This window comes from Varanus komodoensis, unplaced genomic scaffold (genome assembly GCF_004798865.1).
Source record: "Varanus komodoensis strain SLA01 unplaced genomic scaffold, ASM479886v1 scaffold5, whole genome shotgun sequence".
Classification (NCBI taxonomy): Eukaryota; Metazoa; Chordata; class Lepidosauria; order Squamata; family Varanidae; genus Varanus; species Varanus komodoensis.
In genome coordinates, this window is record NW_025336087.1 from 50,331,192 (window position 1) to 50,356,329 (window position 25,138).

At 41.3% G+C, this 25,138-nt stretch overlaps 1 protein-coding gene across 2 annotated transcripts in view; it reads left to right on the forward strand.

The window, feature by feature from the left end:
• DOCK8 (dedicator of cytokinesis 8) overlaps nt 1-4,346 on the forward strand; it is an 88,835-nt gene extending 84,489 nt beyond the window's left edge. For both annotated transcript variants that reach the window (XM_044446107.1, XM_044446108.1), the window contains 4 exons: nt 181-324; nt 938-1,044; nt 1,533-1,703; nt 3,109-4,346. In XM_044446107.1, the coding sequence (XP_044302042.1) occupies nt 181-324; nt 938-1,044; nt 1,533-1,703; nt 3,109-3,169 (483 nt within the window). In that variant the 3' untranslated portion in view covers nt 3,170-4,346. The remainder of the gene's footprint in view (nt 1-180; nt 325-937; nt 1,045-1,532; nt 1,704-3,108) is intronic.
• Nucleotides 4,347-25,138: the final 20,792 nt, after the last annotated feature.

Here is a 25,138-nt window from a genome sequence, read left to right on the forward strand (position 1 = left end):
ATGGAAGACTGGATTGCTTCATTCCCGCTTGTTTGGTTCTTTTGCCAGTTCATGTGGAGGCCACATCACTCACTCTGGGTGCTAAGATCACATGAAAACAGCTTGTCTAGTCTGTGTCAATTGTTCTTTGCATTTTTGTTGTGAAGTGTTTATAACATTCCTTTTCCTCTGTGGTTTCAGTTTGTTTTGATGCCAATTGAAGTAGCTATTGAAGATATGCAAAAGAAAACCCTGGAACTGGCTGTTGCCACCAACCAGGTGCCACCAGATGCCAAAATGCTCCAGATGGTGCTTCAAGGCTCTGTGGGAGCCACAGTCAATCAGGTACCTGGGGATAAGAGAAAGGCTACTGTTTCTCCTTCAGGGCAATGTTCAGCCACATTAGCAACTCAGGCAAAGCATTACAATAAAATACATGGATCCACCTTACCCAGACAATAAAATCTGTTCAACAGCATCAGGCCCAGATCCAGGAAGGGGGCTATCTATCTATCATGTTCATTTATTTATTTATTTTACAGCTGCTTCATGTGTAAATTATTTGCTACAGGTGGAGGGGGGTGACTGTCCTCCCTTGCACACTTGCCCCAGTTGAGGCCTAAATAACACTTGTCCACTAGTCCAGTAACTTTTAAGGCCTGAACATAGTCCCTCCTTTGATATCCAACATTTCCTCTCATCTTTGTGATCTCTGACCCATTACATCTCAAAGATTCCTCCTCTTGGCTGATTCTTCACTAGTGGCCTTTTGAATTTTTCCCCTGGGGTTCCCTGCAGATGTGCCTTTTCCTGATGTTTGACTAGAATACTTCTGTGCCTTGTGTTTGGTTTACTTTATATGCTGTCCCTAAATGTTAAGGCATAGCATATTCCTGGCACATCTTCCTTTCCTCAAGAAATATGCCATGTCTAACACAGTGTAATGTTTTCCCATAAGGGGCCACTAGAGGTAGCCCAAGTGTTCCTGGCTGATATTCCAGAAGATCCAAAACTTTATCGACATCACAACAAGCTGAGATTATGTTTCAAAGAGTTCATAATGAGGTAAGTAAAGAGGAAACAGAATAGTTTAAAACAGCAATTACCTTCAGACTGTGTCTTCACTGGTAGTCTTGGGTATAGGCCAGCTTTCTGTCAGGCACACAAACTATAGGATTCCCCACTGCAGCATGGTGACCTGACCGGTGAAATTTCAATATTTTCAGAGCAATGGCAACACTAGAGAAGAACGTAGAAAGCTGCTTTATATTACATCAGCACATTGGTTCATCTAGGTCTGTATTATTGACACTGAATGGAAGCAGCTCTTTGAGATTTCAGGCAGGAACTTTTCCAGCATCCCTAGTTGCAAGATATATCCCTGGATATACCCCTAGCTGCAAGATAACAACTGCTTTCCGCTTCTGTCTTTTTCAGAAAGGTGCCATTAAGTACCAGCATAGCATTGAAGGTTATTGCAAGATACATAAGAACCAAGATTGTTTGGTGGAATTAATCAACATGTACATTTTTTTCCACAATTTTGGGAACAGGTGTGGTGAAGCAGTGGAGAAAAATAAGCGCTTGATTACTGCAGACCAACGAGAATATCAGCTGGAACTGAAAAAGAACTATAACAAGTTGAAAGAGAATCTCAGGCCAATGATTGAGAGAAAAATCCCACAACTATATAAACCCATTGTGAAAGTGGACAATATTTCAAGGTATAGTAATAGCCCTTCTATGTAACAGTCACAAAATCAGAAAGATGTTATAGAATATAGTTTCATCCAGCTTTCTGCAAGTTACTCAAAATTTCTGAAGAATGACTTATCCAGTGGGAACCACTAAGGATCAAATTGACATAATTAATACAACACCTGTTACACACACAATGCTGAAAATTTCTACCTGTAGCACCAAGCTATTTCTGATTCATGAGGTATAGGTGATTCCTTGTGCATTTCTCTTCCCTTCTTTGTCAAAACTTGGTTCAGCAGATATAGAAGGTTCATATTCAAAGTGTTGTACCTTGAAGAGGAGGAATGGTGTTTTTAAAAAATCAAGATAGATAAAATAATGCACATACCATTTTGAGCTTCAAGATCAGTGTTGAATTCGGGAGTTAAGGTTATGATCCCCAGTGCTATTGCACCTGTGTTGTCTTTTGATAATAAGAATTTGAACAAGACAACAAATTTAATGATTGCTTATGAACTTTCTTCCAAGTTCAGTCCTTTCCAGGATTGAATTTGATGTGTGTCAGGAAGCATTTATATATAGTGCAGCACTCATATTGTTATCATAATTCAATTCTAAATGTTGAACATTCTCAGGTATCCCAATTTAAGCACTACCTTGCATTAAAAAAAAAAAAACATTTGGGGCCAGTGCTCTGAATGTGCCCTTCAGACTGATCATATAAAAGATGGACTGTATAAATATATGCTCATGCTACAGTAGTTATGTAGTCATATGTGTGCAGCAAGTAATACCTGTAGTAATAGGTAGTTAGCCGAACAGAGAATGAACTGATCAAGGCAGAACATGTTTTCCCTCAATCTACCACCTATGTTCTTTCAAGGAAGAAAAGCTAGTTATGTGGTTTTGTTTAATTATAGTGACTCAAAGAAGGAACATTATATTCTAAGTAGAGAAATACAATAATTTCATTTTCTTTTATTTTTTACTTGAATTTGCCATGTTTGCACATGAATACATTTTTTTCAGGAAAATCTCTCTTGTTCATAAACTTTTGTTCACATTGAAAAGAAATGCCACTGTTTAAGAAAAGCCACCTAGGGATGCTGCTGGTGGAATAGGTGGCATATAAATATTTTAAATTTTAAAAATGCACAGTTTGTGGGGGGGAAATACACAAGTTCCTATTTTAGTTTAGGGGGAAGAAATGCACATTTAAATGCACACTTACAAAATATGCCCATTTCTCGTTGAAATGAAAAGAAAAGCAGATTCCCGTTTAACACAGGAGGAAGTCAATCCAAGCCTGAATGTGGCAGGTTGGAGAATCACTGTGACCACTGATTTTGGCATTCCTTCATTCTAGATCCTTTTGTAAAACATATGCAATTTTATGCATACTTATATATTTTTATTGTTTCATTTCAGGGACTCTTTCCGTAGCTCTAGTTTTAGGAAGTATGAAAATATGCCTTCACAGAACACATAAGAAGAACCACCTCATGAGAATCGGTTTGTGCAAGGTACGGAATGCAAGAAAATATTCAAATGCTGCACCAGGTAGAAAACTTCCCATGAATGCTGATGACCATATTTTGGAAGATAGCTACACGTACGAGACTCAAGATGGAAATAGGAGTTATAACCCATGCACCTGCTTCTGGGAATGGATGTTACTTGTTAGAAAATAGATCTTTGAAAAATTGACTTGAATATTTGCACTCACACAGGAAAAATATTTTTTCCAAAATGCTCAAAGCCACTTAATGATACTGCATTACCCACAAAATATCTCCAGTACATTATGGATTCATGTTTAAATATCCACTTCTTGCGTGGACTTCAAATCACGGAAATTTTATGGAAAGTTTTCAAATTAATCTAAACACCATTCTGCAGAATTATGGATTTGCATCAGTGGTATGGAAGCATATTTTTCAAGTAACAGATATGAACAGTTATGAGACTTAAGAACAGAACAATATTCAGCCAAAGTTAAGCACATTTAAATCTCACTGATTTCAGTAGGAGAGTTCTGATATGTATATTTCCAGCCTGTTTGAAGAGAAAAATCCTGTAACTTGATGTGATACATTGCAATAGATCAAGTAAGAACTTCTCACATCAGACATGTTGAAATCATGCTTAAACAAGTAGGATCAACTTACATCAAGATTAAAAAGCAACATTTAATATTGAAATCTGCTTGGCTAGACAGGGATCTGAACAAAATGGAGACTACACAGGTGAGACCAAGATTAAAATTTAAGCTAAACCTTTTCCACTCAGGTATATTTACAAACCACAGAGATTCATTCTAGTTGGAATGTTTTGTTACAATTATTGTTGTTATTTTAAGAGTAGCACTGTATTTCTTTAATTTTTTTGAAATATAGGCATACTCCCTGACATGTCTGTTACTTTTGTTACTAGTTTCTGAAACTTGATTTATTCAGCCTAGTCTTTGTGATAGGCAATGGTAAGGATAATAACTTTGAATATTTGTACATATTTTTGCATATGTTATTCTGAGACGTCAGAATTTTGACAGGTGGACAAGCCAGTGGAGATTTTAACACTTAACAGGTTTTTTTATTTTTTAAGTCCTAAAAGGAGACCATGATTTTTTAAAAAAATATATAAATAAAATATGATACCAATATAAATATTTGGTTTTGTTTCCAGTTAAAATAGCACTATATCTTTCTGTTTTGTCTTATAAACTCCTTGCTTGAAAAAGCAGGAAATAAAAATGAAAATTAAGTGATACAATTACTCTAAGTATACTTATATGTTTTGGGAAGCTGTAAGTACAGGCTTCTCTTCATCTATAATTGTTTGTTTAGTGTTGTCATTTTGACCTATCATGTATACATACACAATACTACTGCCATATTTCAGTATCCTCCTATAACAGATGTTTTGTCATGAAATTGGTTACACCTCAGCACCAGATGAGGGATATCTGAGGGAGGGCAGAACTTAATTTTTACAGCAAAAAAGAGATTGGTTGGGAAGATTCTTTTAAAGAATTGTTTAACAATAATTCTTTTAATAGTTACATTTTAATTCTTTTGTGTTTTCCCAAATCAAACCAGAAATTGCATTTCATGTTTTGAGTAGAGATGCTGAACACATAGTTTTCCATACGATATTCCTACATACTCACTTTCTGCTGATACACTGCAAAGACATCATTAACTTGTCCAGATTTGTATATCTATCACAGTGTTCACTAGGAGATAAATATTTGGGATGAATTGTGGTTCGGCCATCAATGTATACTTTGGAAAGATCTACCAGTCCAAAGTAAGGGGAAGGTCAAGGAAAGTTCATGGTGCTGTTTTCAGATCAGTAGCAGGACTCTATGAAACACCCGAATGATCTAACACCTCAGAACAAAGCTCAAAACAATGGTCAAATTAATGATTATACCAATCTGCTCTCTGTATTCTGTGGCATTATTTAGCTCAGATTATATGTAGTCAATATTCATCTTTGTCTATGTGGTGTGGAGATATACTTGAGACAGTTGGCTAGGCATCAGAGTTCACACAACTCATTGACTGTGTTTACACAACATAAGTCATAATGGGTCCCACCAGGTAGCTTATTTGTGGACAATAAGCTATCCTGACAACCCATGAATTGTTATGGGGGCTGTTGTACCCACAATTATTGTCATGTTATGCAAACCTGGGCAACAAACCCAATCGTAGGTTCCAGGAATTGGCTAAAAATGACTTGGAAAGAGCAGCACCCAACTGCACTGCTCTCACCAAGCTTGCCTGGGCTCCCATAAGTGCCAGCCACTGCACAACTGCCCAAGTGGCATTTGAGGAGGCAACACTGGCTTGTTACCCTTATGGCCACTATTGTGAGATGTTTGGGCTTGCTTTTCCCCATATACAGCCAAATACAGGTTGTTGTATTGCATGAACCCAGTCATTTTAAGTTCCTAACAAACCAAACAGTAAGAATTTTCTACAGCTTAGGGCTTCTTTTGATGAGACATTTGTTGTGCTCTTGAGATCCCTTATTTGTGCAACCCTTTCATGACTTTATCATCCTCCAGGACTTCTCCCCTGTTTTCCACTCTTTAGTGTTTTGTCTGTGTTTGAACAAGGAAAATCTTGTATTAAATTTTAAATCATGACCAAATGGAACAAAAGCCTTTTGAGAAGCTGCAAATCCATTGCAGTGAATCTACTATCTTGTGCTTAGTAGATGGAAAGTATAGAAAGGCAGTGAAATGCAATCTCCTGGGAGAGAGAGAGAAAAAAAAACCTCATGTAAAGGATGCAGTTTTCTTTCCACAGTGAAACATAGCAAGAAGCCTCAGTAAAGCAGCAGATTAAACTCCTCAGGAAGAGATGCCCTTAGTGATATAATGGTCTTGGTTAGACTGGGACTTGGGAGATATGATTTCTAGTCCCCACACAGCCATAAAGCTCACTGGGTGGCTTAGGGCCAGTCACATACTCTCAGCCTAGCCAACCTCACAGGATTGCTGTTTTTAGGATAAAATGGGAAATAGGAGAACTTTGAAAGCCACCTTGTGTTCCTTGCAAGAGGAGGGTATAAATGTGATGTTATGCAATTGACTGGCATATCTTCAAGAATATATAAAACAAAGTTGAATATTGGAAGGCAGCACAACGCATTCCATCTTTTCCTCTCTTCTGCTGTTTGTACAATGTTTGTTTGTTACAGCTAGCTGTGGGAAAGCTCAGGTCAGTGAGAAAAGAAAGCCAACTGCATACCTAATCAGACAGACAGCGCTGTGTCCAAATATACATACTTGTGAAAGAAATGCTGCATGTAATCTCTGATAACTCGTGATAACAAGCAAACCTTGTAATGGTGACATTTCTACAAAAACAAAGTAAAAATTGGACTACCTAAAGCTTCCAGGAAAGTTGCTTCTGGGGAAACGCTGCAGAGAATTAGAAGGAGAGGGGGAAGGATTTGAATTGTAAATGGAGTAGATGGGAAACATGAGAAGTTTTGGTAGCACTCAGTTGTGAGATGAAGGGTCAAGAGTGCTTAAAATGCAGATTGGGAAACAATGCAAGTTCTGAGTAACAAACAGGAAGCATAATGCTACTGTGTATCCAGAAGAAATGTTATAAATGATCCACATTTTCCACGAGAACTCAAGAGCAGAGAAGATTGATAAGTGACATATTTAAAGCTATTAACATAAACTCATGAATTTGAGGACTGCATGGCATCATGATTTAGATTCTCATAATCTGTGGCACAATCTCATAAACTCCCCAGAATTTCAGGGGAGATTAACCCTGGGACATGTGGTGGGCAGAGAAAGTGACTGCAGAGCACTTAAGGACACTGGGGGAGCAGGGAGCTAAAATGGATTGTTTATATTCCATGCAGAAATAGCTTTACACCATCTGAAATCAAACCCCCAAAGACCTAGTTATGATCTGCCAAATGAAGTGAGGAAACCTGCAACGATGACAGAACAGCCTATTAACTACAAAATCATATTTGGTTTAGAATGATGATGCAGTTGCCTATAGGAGGAACAAAAGAGCTGTGCAGAGACCTAAATGCCTTGAGCCAATGATGGGTGAAATAATGAAGAGTATAGTTGTTGGTATATCAGGAAAGCCTGGCTCAAGGCAATGAAACCATGAAATTGTTGCAAAATGACCGTGAAACCAGAGTTTTGGACAATGAGATGATGTGACTACATCAAGGGGAAGAAACTGCTGTTAACACCATTAATACTTCCTAGAAAAGTATTCTATTTGAGCTGTGATAGCAGTAGGGAGTGAAGTATTTTATTAGAAGGTGCACGAAGAGAAGCAGAGTTGGGAAAAACAAGTAAAGAATTGGGACTAAGGGCTTCTGTGAATCAGACTTTTAACCTGGCATTTTCCCTGAAGTATCTGCTTTGGGGTTCTTTGCAGGATTAAATGATCTCCTTTACACATTTCTCCAAGTTTTATTTTCTCTGACTTTCTAGACATTCCATTATACAAGCACTAGGTGGCACTATAAGAACAGAAATGTACAAGGGTTTCATGGCACCATTCTGGGTTATACCAGACATTCCTTCTAACGGGGGGGGGGGGGGAACCCACTAAAATGATTGCAAAGCTCAGGAGGAAGATGTCAGTGTGCAAAAGACCTGCAAACAGCTGAGTGAGGAATCATGAGCACACAATAAATGTCTCATGTAGAAAGGCTCTAGCACTGTAATTTTCAGATTATTTGTAGTGGGATGGATGCAAAGTTTTTCATGCTTCAGATGCCTCTGGCATTATTGTATAGTTTGTAGCAGTACATGCAAGTAGGCTGGAACTTGCTATACACTATCCCTCTGAATTTGCATGGATGAAATTTGTGGGGAAGGCTCACAATGGGAAATACTGTTAAAAGGGAACATACTATTTAAGAATCTCTTCTAGAAAAAGAACATCCTGAAGAACAATATTAGTTCTTTCATATCCTTAATATCCACTGAAAGTACAGCCAAATTGTTGAGAGCATTCCCTCCACTTCTTTTTCAATTTCAGATATTAATAACTTTCAAGTAAAGGTAAATCATAACCTACAAGGGACCCTGCACCGAAACCACCCAGACAACTTCAAAGTGCTTCTGGTTTTGATTATGGGAATAAAAATAAAAAGCTGTTTATTTTAGATTCCTCACCATTTATTTTGGCATGCATGGAGGTTCTTAAATGCAAAAGAACAAAAATGTTTGAGAAAGGGAACACACCTTCACTCTCAAAGACCTCTTTAGGACAATTTTGCCCCAGAGCACTGAACAGCTTCCTGAACTCCTCACTGGCACTGTCACGTACCTTTGAGATTATAAGAAGATTGATCACTAGAAACAAGGTACTTTTTCTGTCCAAATCAAATATGCAAACTGCATGGCCTGAACCAGTCCAACATTTTTTTTTCTATTTAAGGCAGGGGTGCACAACCTCAGGCCTGTTGCCAAATGTAGCCAGCCTGGGGTCCCAGTCTGCACTTCAGGGTTCTTTTTATGCCACCACTGGCATCAGAAGCAGTATGTCTGTGAACACTTAGTGGCTGGGGAACTTGGCAGCAGGCTGCTGGTACTCTGTGGGATCCTGTGGGCAGTTGGTTACCCACAGCATGAGCAGAATGCTGGAAGAGCAGGGCAGGGCTCTCCTTATGTTCTTATGGACCTGCCCCCCCCCTACCTTTGACCCCATCATCCTTCCCTCAATTGCCAATCATTTCATGTTCTTCTGGGTTTTGTCCCATCTCTTTCCCATTCTGAAAATGATTAAACACCTCTTCTGAGGCTTAGTTAGCAGCAAGAAGAGCATAAGGTAAAATAGGCTGGCATTTGGAGTGTTTCAGCCACATCCTTTTTGCCTTAGTCCATTTTACTTCAGCCCCGGCCACCACTAGAATGTGGCTCTCAGCTAAAACAGGTGCTTTTGTCACCTTAAAGGGCTTTCCTACACAAGGTATTTATTGTGCACCTACTCATATTTATTTAGATGATGTCATAACCCTTTGGTTTCTCTTATGCCTAACCCACACTTTTGACAAGTTTTTTAGAGGAGGGGAAAAGTGACTTGGAATTGTAAAAGTGAAAGAAAACAGTACTGTCTCTTGTGTATGTGCACTATTGTACTATGCCATAGTGCCACCTGGAGGTCATATTGCAAAAAAGCAGGAAAGTAAGCACTCTTGGTACAGTCCCCAGAACTCCTTTCTGTGACAAAATGGAAGTGTATTCGGCAGATTAACAGTCTTGCGCAGAAAAGCTTGAAGGCTGAGAATCTTGTTGGAATTAGCTTTTTACAATGAGAGTCATATCATCAGATGCAAATATTGCATGGATTCTGCTTAGAGCTGCATCCATTGTCACTGCTCAAAGCCTTATGACTGTAAATCAGGATGGGAAACTATGGCTCCCAAATTGTTCTTGTATTCCAACTCCCAGCAGGCCTGATCAATATGATCAAGTATCAAGGAGGAAGTACAGTCCAACAACATCTGAGGCACATCCCTAATCAAGATGAAGTGGCGAACATTTTCTTGAAAGAGTGTGGCCACTCAATATCTAGTCTTTCTGACTGAAGGGACTGTCACAGGGCTCTTGAAATCACCTTTCAGAAAGGTTGAAATATCTCCTTTTAATAATAACTGACAGTAAGAGCATTATGGTAAATATGCTCTTATTTTTGGCTTTACCCCTTCTGTTTTTGGCCCTGCCCAACACGCAGCTCCTAGAACTTTTCTGAAATTGAAGTTGGCCCTTAGACTGAAAGAGGTTCAAAACCCCTGAGCTACACAAACCTCCCTGCACCACTGCCCTCTATACTGGAACTGAGAAAGGGGAGAAGAGGAAGGAATTTGGAGATTGGGCTTAGGACAGATCCTAAAAATGATTAGAAATTGTTAGCGAAAGGAAAAGAAACTAGTGTTGCATTTTGCAGGTCTCAGCAAAATGAATGCTTTTTTATAACATAGGTGAGATTTGGTTGTCCCCTTTCTCTGGGGCAGAGAAAAATGAGCAATGAGGTGAAACTTTGAAAGGTTACTCAGTCGGCTTAGAACATTGTGTTTGGTTTGCCTTTCCTGACAGCTAATTCAAATGTCAGGGTAGATCCTTGTAAAAAATTATAAATGCTGCTTTAAAGGAAAGGCTCCTATTCACATAGTTTAAAATTACCCGTAGTTCTCAGGTTAGGAGAACATGTCAAAACAAACATAACCTTTTAGGACTCATTTGAATGGTGCAATCATAGTGATGAAGGCACAATGCCAATGTTATTTTCCTCTACGGATCATAATAGTTGAACAACCTTCATTCAGATATTGAGATAGCTTGGAAATGTTCCCTGTGAATGTAGCATTCCCGAGTTGTACGCAGCCAGTCCTCCATTTGAAAATAAGGTGGCATCTTTCCCAGTGGGCAGCACAAGAAGAACGAGAGCAACTGGCAGGGGGAACAGCCGCACAATCATTCTAAGCTGATGTGGCTTGCTTCAAAGGTTGCAGAGCTTTCAGCTGCCTGGAGCTATGCCAGCTACATGCTGGGCTGACTGTTGGATCTTAAACCTCTGCAAAGTGATAGGAAAGGAATTTAACATGTTTTTCAAAAATGCTAGTTTATGCAACAGCATTGATATTTGAAGTTAGTAGACCCTGCACAAGTTTTCTTGTGGACTCGGGCATGAAGTTGCCCCCTGACTCTTTTCCTGGCCTCATCCTGCACCTCCACTTCTTGCCTTGCCTGCACTCCTTACCTTGACCACAACTGCTCTGGAGAGCCATGTGGCCGGAAGAAGCAGTTGGCATGGCTCTGAGAGGGCTGCCAACTTACCCACTGCCATCTGGCTCTTGCTGAGAGGATTGTCTCATAGCAAAAGAGAGGGCTGGCAGCTGCTCCAGAGTCTGTGCCAACCACTCTTTCGACGTAGTATTTGCCACAGCAGGAATGTGGGATGGACAGGGGTGTTTGGTCCAACTTCTGCAAGCAGTCATGGTGGGCCTGCCTGGCACGGGCAAGGGATAGTGGTGCAATTTATCACTCCACCCCCTCAGATGAGGACTCCTCCCCACCTCATAGGGTCAGCCATGAAAGTTACCTAGAAAGGAGCAATTAAGAGCCACAGCAGCAGAAGGAAAGAAGACAGCTTTATTGAGTCTTTTTTGGGTGGAGTTGTTTGTTTGCTGTCAGCATGTCCAGCTGCAATCTATATTGGTGGGATTCAGACACCATCAGCACAATCCACAATCAAGGGTTGAGTATGGCCAGTGGTAGAGAAGGATCCGGCTTTCATATTCAACAGTCTGCTAAGATAGAGTTGTTCAATGCTGAGGAGGCGGAGAGGCAGAGTTCGGCAGATGACGTGGCAGTCTCAAGGTTACCTAGCAAAGATTCTCAGGCAGAAAGTAAGAACCAGTCGGCCTTGCAAAAGGAGGGAGACATTTCAGAGCTGGCGAGAGAACCAATTGTGAAGGAGTTCCTTGACCATGTCAGGACATGGCATACAAATAAGCAGACCAAGTACAAAGTGTCCCATGTTCGTGCTGTCCAGCCCTCAAGCACTAGGGGCCACTCTGAGGGTGAAGTCTGACGCTTTTCTGAAAGGGAGGGAAGGAGGGAAAGCTTCAGTTTGGATTTATTCTTCACATGGGCAAATGCTTCTCCTATATCTCAAGGAACATGTTACTTGGATTTATACTGTTTTGTAACCTGTTAAGCTCAAATAAAAAGACTGTGCTTCAAAATTCTTGCCTGAGTCTGAGACAAGAAAGGAGGGAAAAAGGGAGAGAGAAACCTGCTCACAACACAAATATTGCTTCAGCATGTGGACTAAAGGGGTGTAGGGAGAGAAAAGAGTATGTTCTTTCTGGGAAAGGGGTGTAAATCTCCCAAAACCAATTTTTGCACTAAAAGGGAGTGATTTCTTGGTTGAAACATGGTTTTGGATGTGCATTTACATCCTACCCTCAACAAGAACCCTCTCTTTTTTATTTGTACCCCTTTCATCACAGGGGAGCAAAAACTGGTCTGAGTTTTTGGTAAGGCTGAAAGAGCTTTCCCCCTTCTTTTAAAGGGAAACTGAGTGGACTGGGACATATCCAGAGGTCCCAGACATCTGCTATTCACAGCTATCTGCCTTTGGACTTGTCCCTTCTCTATAGCTAGCTTGGCTAATAGCCAACTGTAGACCTGACCTTGTTCGTCTTGAAATATTATGTCAGCAGTAGACATCGGGAGTCAAAGTGAAGCTCTCAGCTCTGCCATTGGTTGATCTGATCCTTCTTTCTAGGCCCTGTTGTTTTGGAATGTAGAGGACTCATCATAGGCCACCTTGCGTGATATTACTGAGGCCTGGGCATGTGTGGCCATGAAAATTTTACTGCCTAATAGTACTTCGACCACACCAGCAAATACTTAGGAGGGAAGGCCTGATGGGGCTGCAACTCTGTCTCAAGCGGCCATGCTTCTTGCCCCAGGGTCTTAGTACCACTGCTCTGCTTGCTACAGTGGCATAGATGAAGATGGGTAGGGGGTTGATTTGAGCCATGAGTCACCAGCCTCATGTCCCTTTGGACTTGGTCATGCTTACATCTGCCATTCACTCAGCGAAGCCTCCAAATGGCTGTGATAGTTTCAGCAACATCAGAGGGAGCAGTTTCCCATGGATTCATGCTATGGCAGAGCTATGATCAAGAAAGGCTCTCAACTGTGCACATGAGGCCCTGTCACATTAGTGTTTCCTACAGAATAGGTAGTTTGTTGGGATGCTGATTTTGTGTGGCAAGTCCTTGTCGTCAGAGAGTGTTTGCATAATGTGCCTTAGAATGTGGCAGGCCTTCTGAGCTGATCACAGCAATATTGGCTGGACCCGTGGGGAAGAGTCTTCTGCTGCACTGTTGTTACATTTAGGGCAGGTATTAAAGATTACAACAGTTTAACCTTAGGCCCACAGGCCAAACCCAACTTGCCTGAGTTCCCATATCAGCCCTTTGAAGTTTCCCAGATGGTCACATAGCCTTTCCCACATTGCTGTTCCTGTGTCACCCTCCCAACTGATGATTGTTCGGTGATTTTTGGGCTCTTGCAGGGGGCATTTCTCACTCCAAAAGGTTGAAGTGCCTCTCTTAGGATTGACTGACTGACACTAAGAGCTTTAAGCTAAAATACGCTGATATATTTGGTGTCTGCCCCCTTTGCATCCAGCCTCAGCTATTCCTGGCACTGCAACTCCCATGGGTTTCTCTGTAACATTAAGGAAAAATTTGTTTAGCCCTTCTTAAAAAGCCATCTTAGAAGCCCTAACCAGGCAGAGTAGATGTGAATTCTGTCAGGAATTCTGGGAATGCCTTTTCCAAGGACTCCCCAAATCCAGGAATTGGCACCAATAAAGGTGGTTGGACAAAAGATATCACAGTGGCTCCTCACCTGATTCAGCAGGAAATGTAGCAGTAAAGGGGGATCCTGTGACACAGCAATCCTCAGGTAACTTCTAGCTGTGGACTAATAGTGGAGGAGCCCAATAAGAAACAGACAATGTACACATTTGGGAAGCTGGCCATACATAATTTTAGCTGGTTGTCTCTACATGCATATGTGGATTTTATTGGCAAAGGCCCTTTGCACTCAATCATAGTTTGAAACAAAAAGTATTTTTACTGAAAGCTCAACATATCTTCATAGAGCTGAGAAACAACTGTAGAAACCCTGGTGCAGGAAGATGAATGACGATAGTTTGATTAGTGCAAATTGCTGAGACAGCCAAACTATTGGATAAAGAGCCGAAACAACCTCTTGCAGCCAAACTATTACTGCAGTTATTCTGAACTGACATGCCTGACCTTTGTGGAGTTCCCAAGAGGTCTTAGGAATGCATTTTATTTTTTAATATTTTAAGAGACCAAGAGTGCCAGAAGAACAATAAAGCTAACATCTGCGGAAAACAAAAACCAAATGCACAGCGAAAGAAACAAAAACCTGCTCCTAGAGGAGATCAAAACAACTAGAACTGGTTTCTTATTGATTAACCACAACCAGATAAGATTTTGATCAGACTAAGAACTAAAGTTCAGTTTCAAGTGGGTTTCAAGTATTGATTAAGGAATATCCTAGTTAGCCTTAACCATTAGTAAGTTGCCAGTACCACTGACAATTTCAAGACTGTTGTCATATCCACACCCTCAAGGAGAATCCAGAAATGCAGGCAGCTGTGTGGATTAATGTGTTTTTAATGTCCATTATCCCAATTTGGAGAGATCCTTACAGAGCCACTTTTTCTTGTGGGGATATGTTGGTGACATACAGGTATGTGAGGGGATGTCACATGGAGATGGGTAGAGACCTGTTCTCCCCTGCAGAGGAAGGCAGGACGCGCTCCAACGGCGCAAAGCTCAGGGAGCCAAGGTTCCGTTTGGATGCCAGGAAGCACTTCCTGACAGTCAGGCCCCCGAGGGTGTGGAATGGGCTTCCACGAGAGGTCGTTGAGGCCCCATCAGTGCGGGTGTTCAAGGATAGGCTGGACGAGCACATGGTGGGCATGTCGTGAGTGGAGCCGGCTGGTGCCGGAGGTCAGACTAGATGGCCTGGGAGGCCCCTTCTGACTCGCTCTGTTTCTATGTTTCTTTTAACCAGCCTCAACAATCCAGTGTTAGCAGCAAATCTGCCCACCTTGCTGCTCACTCCTACTTCCAGATCATTTCTGAACAAGTGAAAAAGCACTAGGCCCAATACAGATGCTTGTGGAACCCAACTGTTCACACCCTTCCATTGTCAGATTTGACCATCTGGTCCTACTCTTTGCTTTCTGATCTTTAACCAGAGAGCGGGTGCTCTCCCACCCACCTGTGTACCTGCCACTTCACTGTACCTGCAGCTCCACTGTATGTTGTTCAGCATGTTGCCTGAACCCAGACCAAAGGTGGCCTAGTGATGCCTGGGTTTGCACATCATGCTCAGCAAACTACAAAGGAGCTGACGGTGGGGCTAAAAGATGGTGGGGCTTTTACATGAGGATGCTGCAGGCAGCACAGGCACCCTCTGTCACTCATTCTGGCCAGCCCATGCCTTGTTTAACCCATGGGCTGCCATGTTGTATGAACTGGCCCTTTGTCTGCCAGATCACCCATGCTCAGATGGTTATTGACACTGTCACTCTCAAAACATTCTCAAGGTGCAGTGAGACAGGACTTATCTTTTGGACACCATGTTGATTCTTTTTCAGCAGGACTTGCCCTTCCATATGCTTGATAATTTTATATTTAATGGAGCTTTCCACCAATTTACTCGGAAAAGATATTAAGGCATAAGGCCTGTAATTACTAGTTTTCTCACTGGATCCCTTTAAAAATATATGTCATGTTTTCTGCTCTACAGTCTCTAGTACAGTGGCTGATCTTAAGAATATTATATATTTTTGTTAGAAGAGACCAACAGTTTCCCATTTCAGTTCTTTAAGAACTCTCGCATTGATATCATCTGGACCTGGCAATTTGTTAGCTTCCAACTTGGAATAAAGTTTACACTTCATCTTTCATCACTGTTCTTCGCTTCAGTTCCTCAAACTCCCTTCCTGGAAATACCAGTTCAGGCATGGTTTTCTACTGTACACCTTCTGTAGCAAACACAGATGAAAATAACTCATGCAGCTTCTCTGCAATTTCATCATTCTCCTTTGGTACTCTTTTAATGCCAGTGTCATCAATGGTCCAACTGTTTCTCTGACATAGTCCAATGAATGCTTCTGATGTTGTTAAATCAGGTAGCACTTGATGCTAGGAGCAATGTGCTTCTCCATTTTCTTTGTGCAATCTATATTCTTTTTTGTTCTCTTTTGTGCAAAACTCCAGTTTTCTGAACAAAGCTTTCTTTTGTCTAATCGCTTCCTTGAAACAACTTGTTAACATGTTGGTACAGTGGTTTGCCTGATGCTACTTCAACTGGTATACATTTTTGCTGAACTTATATTATTATATTTACTTATTCAATTCTCTTTTCAGTAATTTCCAAGCATTTTGGAGCTTGAACTCCCTTGACTTGGCTTTTCAAGTTCCATTTGTCCAGTTCCCTCATTTTAGAGAACTGTCCTCTTTTGAAGTCAAGAGCTTTTCTACATGAGGCATTTATTGTGTTTTTCACACAACTCATGGTTGTTTACCATTTCTTTAGATAACATTGTGGCTCTCTTGTTTTGCTTCTGTTTGTAAACAGCACTTTTGCTAAATTGTTTTAAAGCAGAGGAACAAGGGTACTATTTAAGATTGTGAAAGAAAGCACTGTTTCTACTTGTGCAATTGTGCTTTTCTGCTTTTCTACAGTGGTACCTGGAGATTGTGTAGCATAATGTTGCAAGAAAGGAAACACTCTTAATGTAATGCTCAGATCTCAATTCTGCAACAAAACTGAAAGTAGATACAACAAATTAACAGCCTCATGTAGAAAGCTCATTGTGTAACTGCATTGGGTTTCCTTGACAATTTTCTACTTAAATATATATGTGAGAACATTATGATCAACTGTTTCCAGTTAGTTTAACAAAACTCAGATTTCTTATTAAGCCCTGTGCAGTACAACTTTGAAATATATTCAGGGTCACCACCCCTCTGGTTCGTTCCATGATCAGCTGTTCTTGGGCACAGCAATTTAGCGCAAAGAGAAATTTAACCTCTTTGTCATTGCTGGAACATGCATTTATCCTGTCCATGGGAGTGGAAGTTAGCCTTCACTACAACACTTCCTCATTTTCCTACATCCACTTAAAGAGTCCTTGTGGACTATTAGTTGTGGAATATAAGTTTAACATTTTAAAATAAAAATTTGGCTAATGAGCAGGATAGAAATCTAATAAATAAATTAATTCGGATGCCTTCTTGACAAAACTCATATTAAATAAATACTGCATTGTACAAAAAGAAGAGGAGGAGGAGGAAGAGGAGGAAAATTAGCATGGAAGTTGACTTCTTAGTGTGGGTTTCATTGTGAGGGAGTGCAATACCAGTACCACAATCCATGTAGACGAAGCCATCTAAAATGTCTTTGATGGCTTGGCTTCTAGCCTACTTCTGATCAGGAGCAGTTCCAGCCATGCCATTGGTCGTAGACATAGGCAGAATCCACCATTGTTCAAGATTAAGAAGAGGGTGATCAGCAACCCTTTGTGGTATAGAACCTTCGAAGTTAGAGAGATTTTGAAGAGGTAGGATTGTTGAAGAAGTAAATCTAAGAAGCACACTTTGATATGAGGTTCCTGTATCCAATCCGAATTCAAATTGTCTTTGCAGGAAGAATAACTGCACTTCTCTAGGGGTAGTTTAACTGGGAACTGAGTAATTCTCTTAACACATTTCGAATGCGTAAAGTTACTTCAAGGAGAGCACAGAATATGTATATTTTTACAGAGGATTAAAACAAGAAGATGTGGTGCTGATGTCTAAGAAACAGACAATGCATAACATAAATAGGATGTATTTATCACATGAGCATTGCAGTTTCCCAGTATGGACTTTGGGCACTTTAAAACAAGCAGTTTTAAAAACCAGACCAGGATCATCAGAAAACATGGAGAATGGGAGGCAATATTAGGTATCATCATCCGATTAATTAACTGGGAGATCTGAAGGGGTTCAGCCCTAGGTCCAGGAGACTGTCAATGCCTCATTAAGAGAGGGAGTGGTCCCTCCCCCATTAAAGGAGGCAGTAGTGAGACCACTCCTAAAAAGGCCAGGCCTGGATCCAGGGATACTGGATAACTACCAGCCCATTGTTAATCTCCCCTTTTTGGGCAAGGTGTTACAGGTGGTGGTGGCGGCCAGGCAGCTGCAGGCACTCTTGGATGATACAGACTATCTGGATCCATTTCAATCGGGCGTTAGGCCTGAGTTTGGAACAGGGACAGCCTTGGTCACCCTGTCCAATGACCTGCGCAGGAAGAGGGACAGGGTGTGTGTGACCCTCTTGGTTCTCCTTGACCTCTTGGTGGCCCTCAACACCATCAACCATGGTGTCCTTCTGGACATGTTGGCCAGGGTTGGGATTGGAGGCACCACTTTGTGGTGGTTCTGCTCCTACCTGGCTGTCCAGGTCCAGAAGGTAGTCCTGGAGGACAATTGCTGTGCACCATGGCGGTTTCATCATGGGGTACTGCAGGGCTCAGTGCTGCCCCCCATGCCCTTTAACATCTATATGAAGTTGCTGGGAGAGGTCATCCAGAGGTTTGGGCTGAGGACTTGGCAATATGCTGACGATACTCAGCTCTATCTCTCTTTTACATTTCATCCAGGTGAGGCTGTCACCATCCTGAACCAGAGCCTGAGTTCAGTAATGGACTGGATGAGGGTCAATAAACTGAGACTCAATCCTGACAAGACGGAGGTGCTTCTAATAGCGGGGATCATCTGGCAGGTTGCCCTGTCCTTGATGGGGTTGCACTCCCCCTAAGGAACAGGGCCTACAGTCTGGGGGTGCTCCTGGACGCGGGTTTGTCCCTGGAATATCAGGTGAACTCAGTATCCAGGGGTGCTTTCCTCTAGCTATGGAGGATAGGCTAGCTGTGTCTCTACCTGGACAGACAGAGCCTGAAATCAGTCACCCATGCACTGGTAACATCCAAAATGGATTACTGCAATGCACTCTTCATGGGGCTGCCCTTGAAGGTGGTCCAGCAATTACAATTGGTACAGAATAGGACCACTCAGTTGGTGATGGGAGCCCCTAGAGTGGCCCACATAACACCTACACTGAAAGGACTCCATTGGTTACCAAGTGTGGCCTGGGCCCAATTCATGGTGCTTGAGCTGCCATATAAAGCCCTAAATGGCTTAGGCCCTGGTTATCTTAAGGAGCGCCTGCACCCATATGTGCCTACCAGGCCCTTGAAATCTATGCAGGGAGCCTTCCTTTTTGAGCCATCCTTCAGGGAGGTGAGAGGGCTGGCTGCTAGGAGGAGGGCCTTTTCTGCAGCTGCTCCCTTTACTTGGAATGCTCTGCCCAAGGAGATTCACCTGGCACCTTTCTTATATTTTTGGCACCAGGCAAAGACCTTCCTTTTTAAAAAATATTTTAATAGTTAATGCCACAACCTTTGTTTTGTATTTTGTCTGTATTTTATTGTATTTTACTATGTCGTAGTTGGTTTTTATTCTGTTTTATCTTGTGACTATAAGCTACAATTGGGAGGCATACAAATCTTTTAAATAAAGAAAGAAACCCTGAAAAGGTTCCAGCAGTGGTCACAAGTTCATGGCTGGGGTCAGAGGCTCACATACTTGGGCACTTACCTATGTCCACAAAACTCTGCAGTTGATCCGCTGCTCTTCCTTGCCAGTCTCACTCATTCACTTGCCTGCCTGTTTTGAGCAGCCCAGAGTTGGTTTGCAATGGTGGCAAGGAAGAGCTATTCCCTGTACCACCTGCTCCCTCATTAGCCCTCCCTTGGCTGGCAGGCGGGCAGGCAGGCAGGCAAGACTGGTGACAATGGCAGCAAGGAGAAGAGGAGTTCACGCCAAATGAGGCCACCCACTGAGAGTATCTTGCTCAAGTGCCCTCAGATATCTAGAGCTGCCAATGCACAGAGTATTTCCTGTACCAATATATTGCACAGTTCACCATGGAATATGCTGAGATAACATTTTAAGATGGGCAGGGAGAAGCTATGATGAATCCCAGAAGTCAGTTCTGCAGCAGTGTGTAATGTTAATGATTGCACTTATTGCTTCCCTGACACATTCTGGAGATTTTGAATGGATTTGCTTCCAGATCAGGGAATATGAAAATGTTTGCTTTTTAGTTTGATTTTGCCCTGTTCACCATCTCAGAAACATGTATTGAAATGAGCACCATACCAGTTGGAGGGTAAGGTGATATGAGGAGTAAGGTGATCTGAGCTTTGGAGTGGGGATCACTCCAAGGTTGTTTTCTTTCAAAAAAAATAGGATCAAAATATTAAAATAATGGCAAAAACAAAATAAGTCATACAATGAGTGACTTCTTTATTTTTGCACATTTGCTGTTTGTAGAAGTTGTTCTAACTGAAGTGTGGGTGGTGTGGCACCCACCCTATTGTGTAATCCTAAGTACAAAAGCTGGACTTTGCTGAATAGACACATATAATTCACATGCCCATCCTTACAATACAGTATCTTTTCCCCTATGACCCACCAGATTCTGAGAAGCAGAAGAAAATATTCTCATTATCATAACCATCAAATTATAGCTTTTGAAAATAACATAGATGGTGATAACCTGGAGGGCTTTCTCTCTATCCTCCAACTTTTTACAGCTCAGATATTATGATGGGTGTTCCAACAGCTATACTGAGTCTCTGCACTGACTCATGACTGTAATAATAACTCATTATAATCATTAGGAGAAGCCAGATCCTTGGGGAGAGAAACTCTTGACAAGGTCCTGTTAAATATAGTAAGGAAGGAGTTACAGTCTAGTCTGGTAAATTATTCCTGGAATGGCATTCTTGTGCATTCATGCACTAATCGAACAAATTGTGGGGCATCTTAGATCAGATCTAGCATGCAGGCACTACCACTCCCGAAGCAGTGAAAAAGACAAAATTGGACGCCTTGTGGATAATTCTACAAGATTTTGCTCAAAGGACAGCAGATGTGTGTTGCCCTTTCAAGTTAGCCCTGAATGCAAATGCAGAAAACAGTATTGTCAGAATACACAGCCATCTTTTGTTTTTGTGAAATCCATCCTATTAAGTTTCCACTCAGAAACATAAACCCTGCAGAGTAAATTATGAGCTGAGTGCTGCATTGTGTCTGGAACCCAAAGCAGGTTAACCATGCAGTGCCCTTCCTACAGGAAGAAAAGAGAATCTACATGAAAAACTGAAATGGGAAGTTAAAGTTGCTGCATGAACTGTAAGAAAGAAAGAACTGTATGATGCTATCAGTCAGATGTCTTGTTAAATCCCTGTTATCCAAATGTCACAATGACTTCAGAAAGGCAGGTTCAGGGCAGGGCCAGCCCTTTCATGTACCACGTGGCTCAAGTGGCAGCTCAGACGAGGCTGGGGATCACATGCTCCTGAAATCTGTTGCCTACAGCTACCATCATTGGATCTGTGTCTCCTAGGCTGCTCTTCTGCCTGTCCACTAGACAGAGCTGCCACCTTAAACTTTAAGTTTAAATATAGTGGGGAAGGGCTGTCCCTTTTACTCCATCCAGCACTGAAATGTTGACCCCAGGAGTTTCTCCCTTAGACATGGAATTTGGCCCCCAGTCTGAAAAACACCCTAATTTTACTGCACCTTTCCCTGTTTCATTGGAAAGTTTGTTGTTATAAACAGGTTATAATTTGTAATTTCTGTTGATTCCTTATGTTACTATTCACTATTTTGTGCATTTTTTTCAGAAAAGTGGGAAGGGAGTTTAAAAAACAAAAAGCATAAAGCTAGTTTGTTAAAACACATTTGTTGAGGTTGGCACAACAGTTAAACTTGTTCACAAAATGTTCATTAAACATTTCCTCAGGGCCCTGATATGATTCTGCATTCTTCAGGCATGTCATACTATAATTAGAATTGTATTGTCTTTCTGTCATTAGTATTTTAATGCATTAATCACACACTTAAGCAGTCACTGCCTTCAGCCCTATGATTAAGGCATGTGGGGCTATTTTCCTTAGAATATCATGGAACAGGACTTTTCCAAGTACTCCTGGGGGAAAAATAACAGTCCCAAGCACAAAATCAAACCAACTGCTACAATATATCATTGAGACTAGGCAAGAGATCTGACTTCTACCTCATTCCAAAGAAGTTGGCTAAAGAGGATGGGAGTCCAACTTGTTTGAAGGGCACCCCACTAAGAAAAGCCAGAACCCATTGAAATAGACTTGACTAGTCTACATGAATCAATGGTTTGGACTGAAGTAATGTTCTGTGTTCGTATTATAATACAGAAGGAAATGCTGGCTCTCAAAGCTTGTAGGCACGGTGGATTCAAATATCCCTCAGTGATGCCTAATTAACTGAGTATATATATCTCACTTCACAATGAACAGCAAAGCTGAATGTATTAGGAACATCTAACCCCAACCAGCCACCCCCACACTTCCTCCTGAAGCATCAATGCAGGGAATGTTACCATTGATTTCCACTGGAACCGTCACCAGCTGAAAGCTTCTGAATGAAAGGACTGAGCCAAAGACAAAGAAGATGGGTTGCTTGCCTTGCTGTTCATGATGTACTGAATTCATGTGTTTGTTTATTAGTCTTAGGGCCTGACCAGTGAGGTTCTACCCACATGGGTAGCTCTTACTCAGGAAGGTAAGTAATTCTAACAATGACAGCTGTGGTCCTTTTAAGCGCCAACATCAAACAATAATCACCACCACAGACCAGTTGTATGCATATGTATTTAGGGTTTAAGAGATTTATTTCCTCCTCTGTTTCCTTATCAATAACTTATTTTAAAGAACATTCCATTACAAATCAGTGGGACTTATGCCTATACATCATAATACAGTGATGTGCAAATAAGCTGAACAGGCCACGCTGATGAAAGAGACAATGTTTCCTCTTCTCAGCAACTAAACACTCATGCATAAAATATCAAGATGCTCTTAACTTAAATACATCACAGTAAGTGCTAATCATGACTTTTGTCAGCAAGTGTTGCAAAAGGGTTGGCAGCCAACATTGCAGCCTAAAAGTGCTTTCTAAATATATGAACTCTCAATTTAAAATGTTTAAATATATTTCCTGTGATATTTTTAGTTTTCCATAAAGGCTGAAGTGGGTGGAAAAGGGCATGGGATTCGTGCATGACGGGCTGGAAAAGCAGCTTGTGTCTCAAACAGCATCATCATTACTTGGTCTAAAATAGTATTACATAACTGAATCTCTTGAAATGAAAGGATGGAAAAGGTTGCATTCTTTGGGCCCTTGGACCTTTGTCAATCCCAGTGCAACACTTGGGACCAGAAAAGTTATACACGCCTGATTTTGGGGTTGGGAAACTTCTGTTTTAAACAAATAAAAAAATATAATAAGCAAAATGAGCTAGCATGATCTGCATACGGTTGGCAGAGCTGCAAGTACTCTGTGCTAGGGATGAGCAACTTGTGGCCCTCCAAATGTTTTGGCCCATAATTCTCAAATAGCTCACCACTGCTGGACACACACTAAAATATTGCAACTTTTATTATATCCCTGCCTTTCAAATTAATGTATTTAAACCAATACTTTGTCACCAGTGATATAAAAAGACTTCTTTTAAAAAGTTACTGCAGCTGTAGAAGTTGAACAATGGCAGGTCCAGGAGAAGCCTCTTGTAGCAATGGAAATAAAACCAAGAGACAGTGAACAGTTAGAGACGGTCACAAGATGCCAGCAGCTGACAGTGAAATAGAAAGAGGAGCAGAGAGATGAGAGAGACCCTGTATGTAACAGCTGAGGCTTTGTCAGGAGTGGAACAATGTGCTTTGCCTGATCAACCGGCAGTGCTGTGCATCCAAATCAGAAAAGAAAGACCAAACCTCCTCAAACTGTCGGCATTTGTTGTGTCCATTGTGAGCCACTTGTTCTAGGCCCATGAATTCACTTGTTAACTACTTCCTAATGCAACCCCAATACAAGGGGTTTGCCAGTCAGAACTGCAAAATCAAGTCTCTTAGCAATTAGGTTTTGGAGGAAAGGGAAATTCAGAAGGAATTTCTGAATAGCAACTAACTCTTCTCATGTGGATTGTACAAATGTTTTTAAAGAACTATCTAGCTCCATGTAGGAAGGTCTCCAAGATTACTTTACCCCCAAGAATTGCATGGTTCACACCTGACAAAACCCACGGCTTGTTTATGCTTGGGCAGAAAGTAAATTGACACATGTTCGGGATGTCAACCCCCAGAAGCCCCTGCCAGCATGTCCTGAGATCAGGAATAGTGAGAGTCAGACTTTAAAACATGTGGAAATCTACTTTTCTACACCCAGAACAAGTCAGAGTGCCATGTTTGGATATTACAGGGTAGACATGGTAATCCGCGGAATGTTTCAGACCGGGACCATTTTGACCTAGCACTGTATAGATGGTATGTCCTATATTCATATCTTCACATTTTGTAAAAAAAATAACCAAAAGATGGGTTAATTTTTATAGTTGTGGTGTGGTAGAGGCCTACACAACTTGGACCAGGTATTTTGATACCGGCATCAGGGACCATTTCCCACTTCAATGCAACAAATTGCAAATGGAGGCAAACACACACTTCTGCTGATAATTTGAACTGGTCCTATTTCCTTACAAGGAACAGCGAGGGATGCAGCAATTGCTCAGACACATTAATTATACAGACTGTTGGAAAACACAGACATCTGTTGCGCCCTATGGAAACAGGAACATGGTGTTGATGTTGTCACAGAAACAGAGCAGCTTCCCATCAAGGTCATTGCTAGTCAGACACACTGGAGAGAGAGTGTGCAAAGGAGACAAGGCTGCCCAATGGAAAAACAAGTTTCCTTTCTTTAACACAAGAAAACCAGAAGAATGTGTTTTTATCAGTACAAGAACAACTTCAATTTTTTTTCCTGTGGTGAATGCCAAGGGGAAAAAGAGAAAGAGAAGGGAGGAAAGAGAAAGAATGCTACTTCTTTATGCTTTTTGCTGCCATATTTAATAGACCAATTAATTTGAGAAAGAAGGTTTGCTGGAAATGGAAATTCAACATTTCTTAGAGAGTTGATCCCTCTAGTTGAATGTTGAATGTGTTTGTATGTGGGGAGAAATATAAGAATCAACAATGCCTGAATATATATTCAAGAAATATCTGACAAAGTAAGCTGTAGCCCATGGATGTTTATACTACCATGTGTGCTTGCCTTTAAGGTATCATAAAACTCTTGGTTGGTTTTAGTGTAACAGACAATCAGAGCTACTTACTCTAAGTTGATATGAAGGGATATTTTCTCCTTGATCCATCTTTGTCACCTGAGGCTT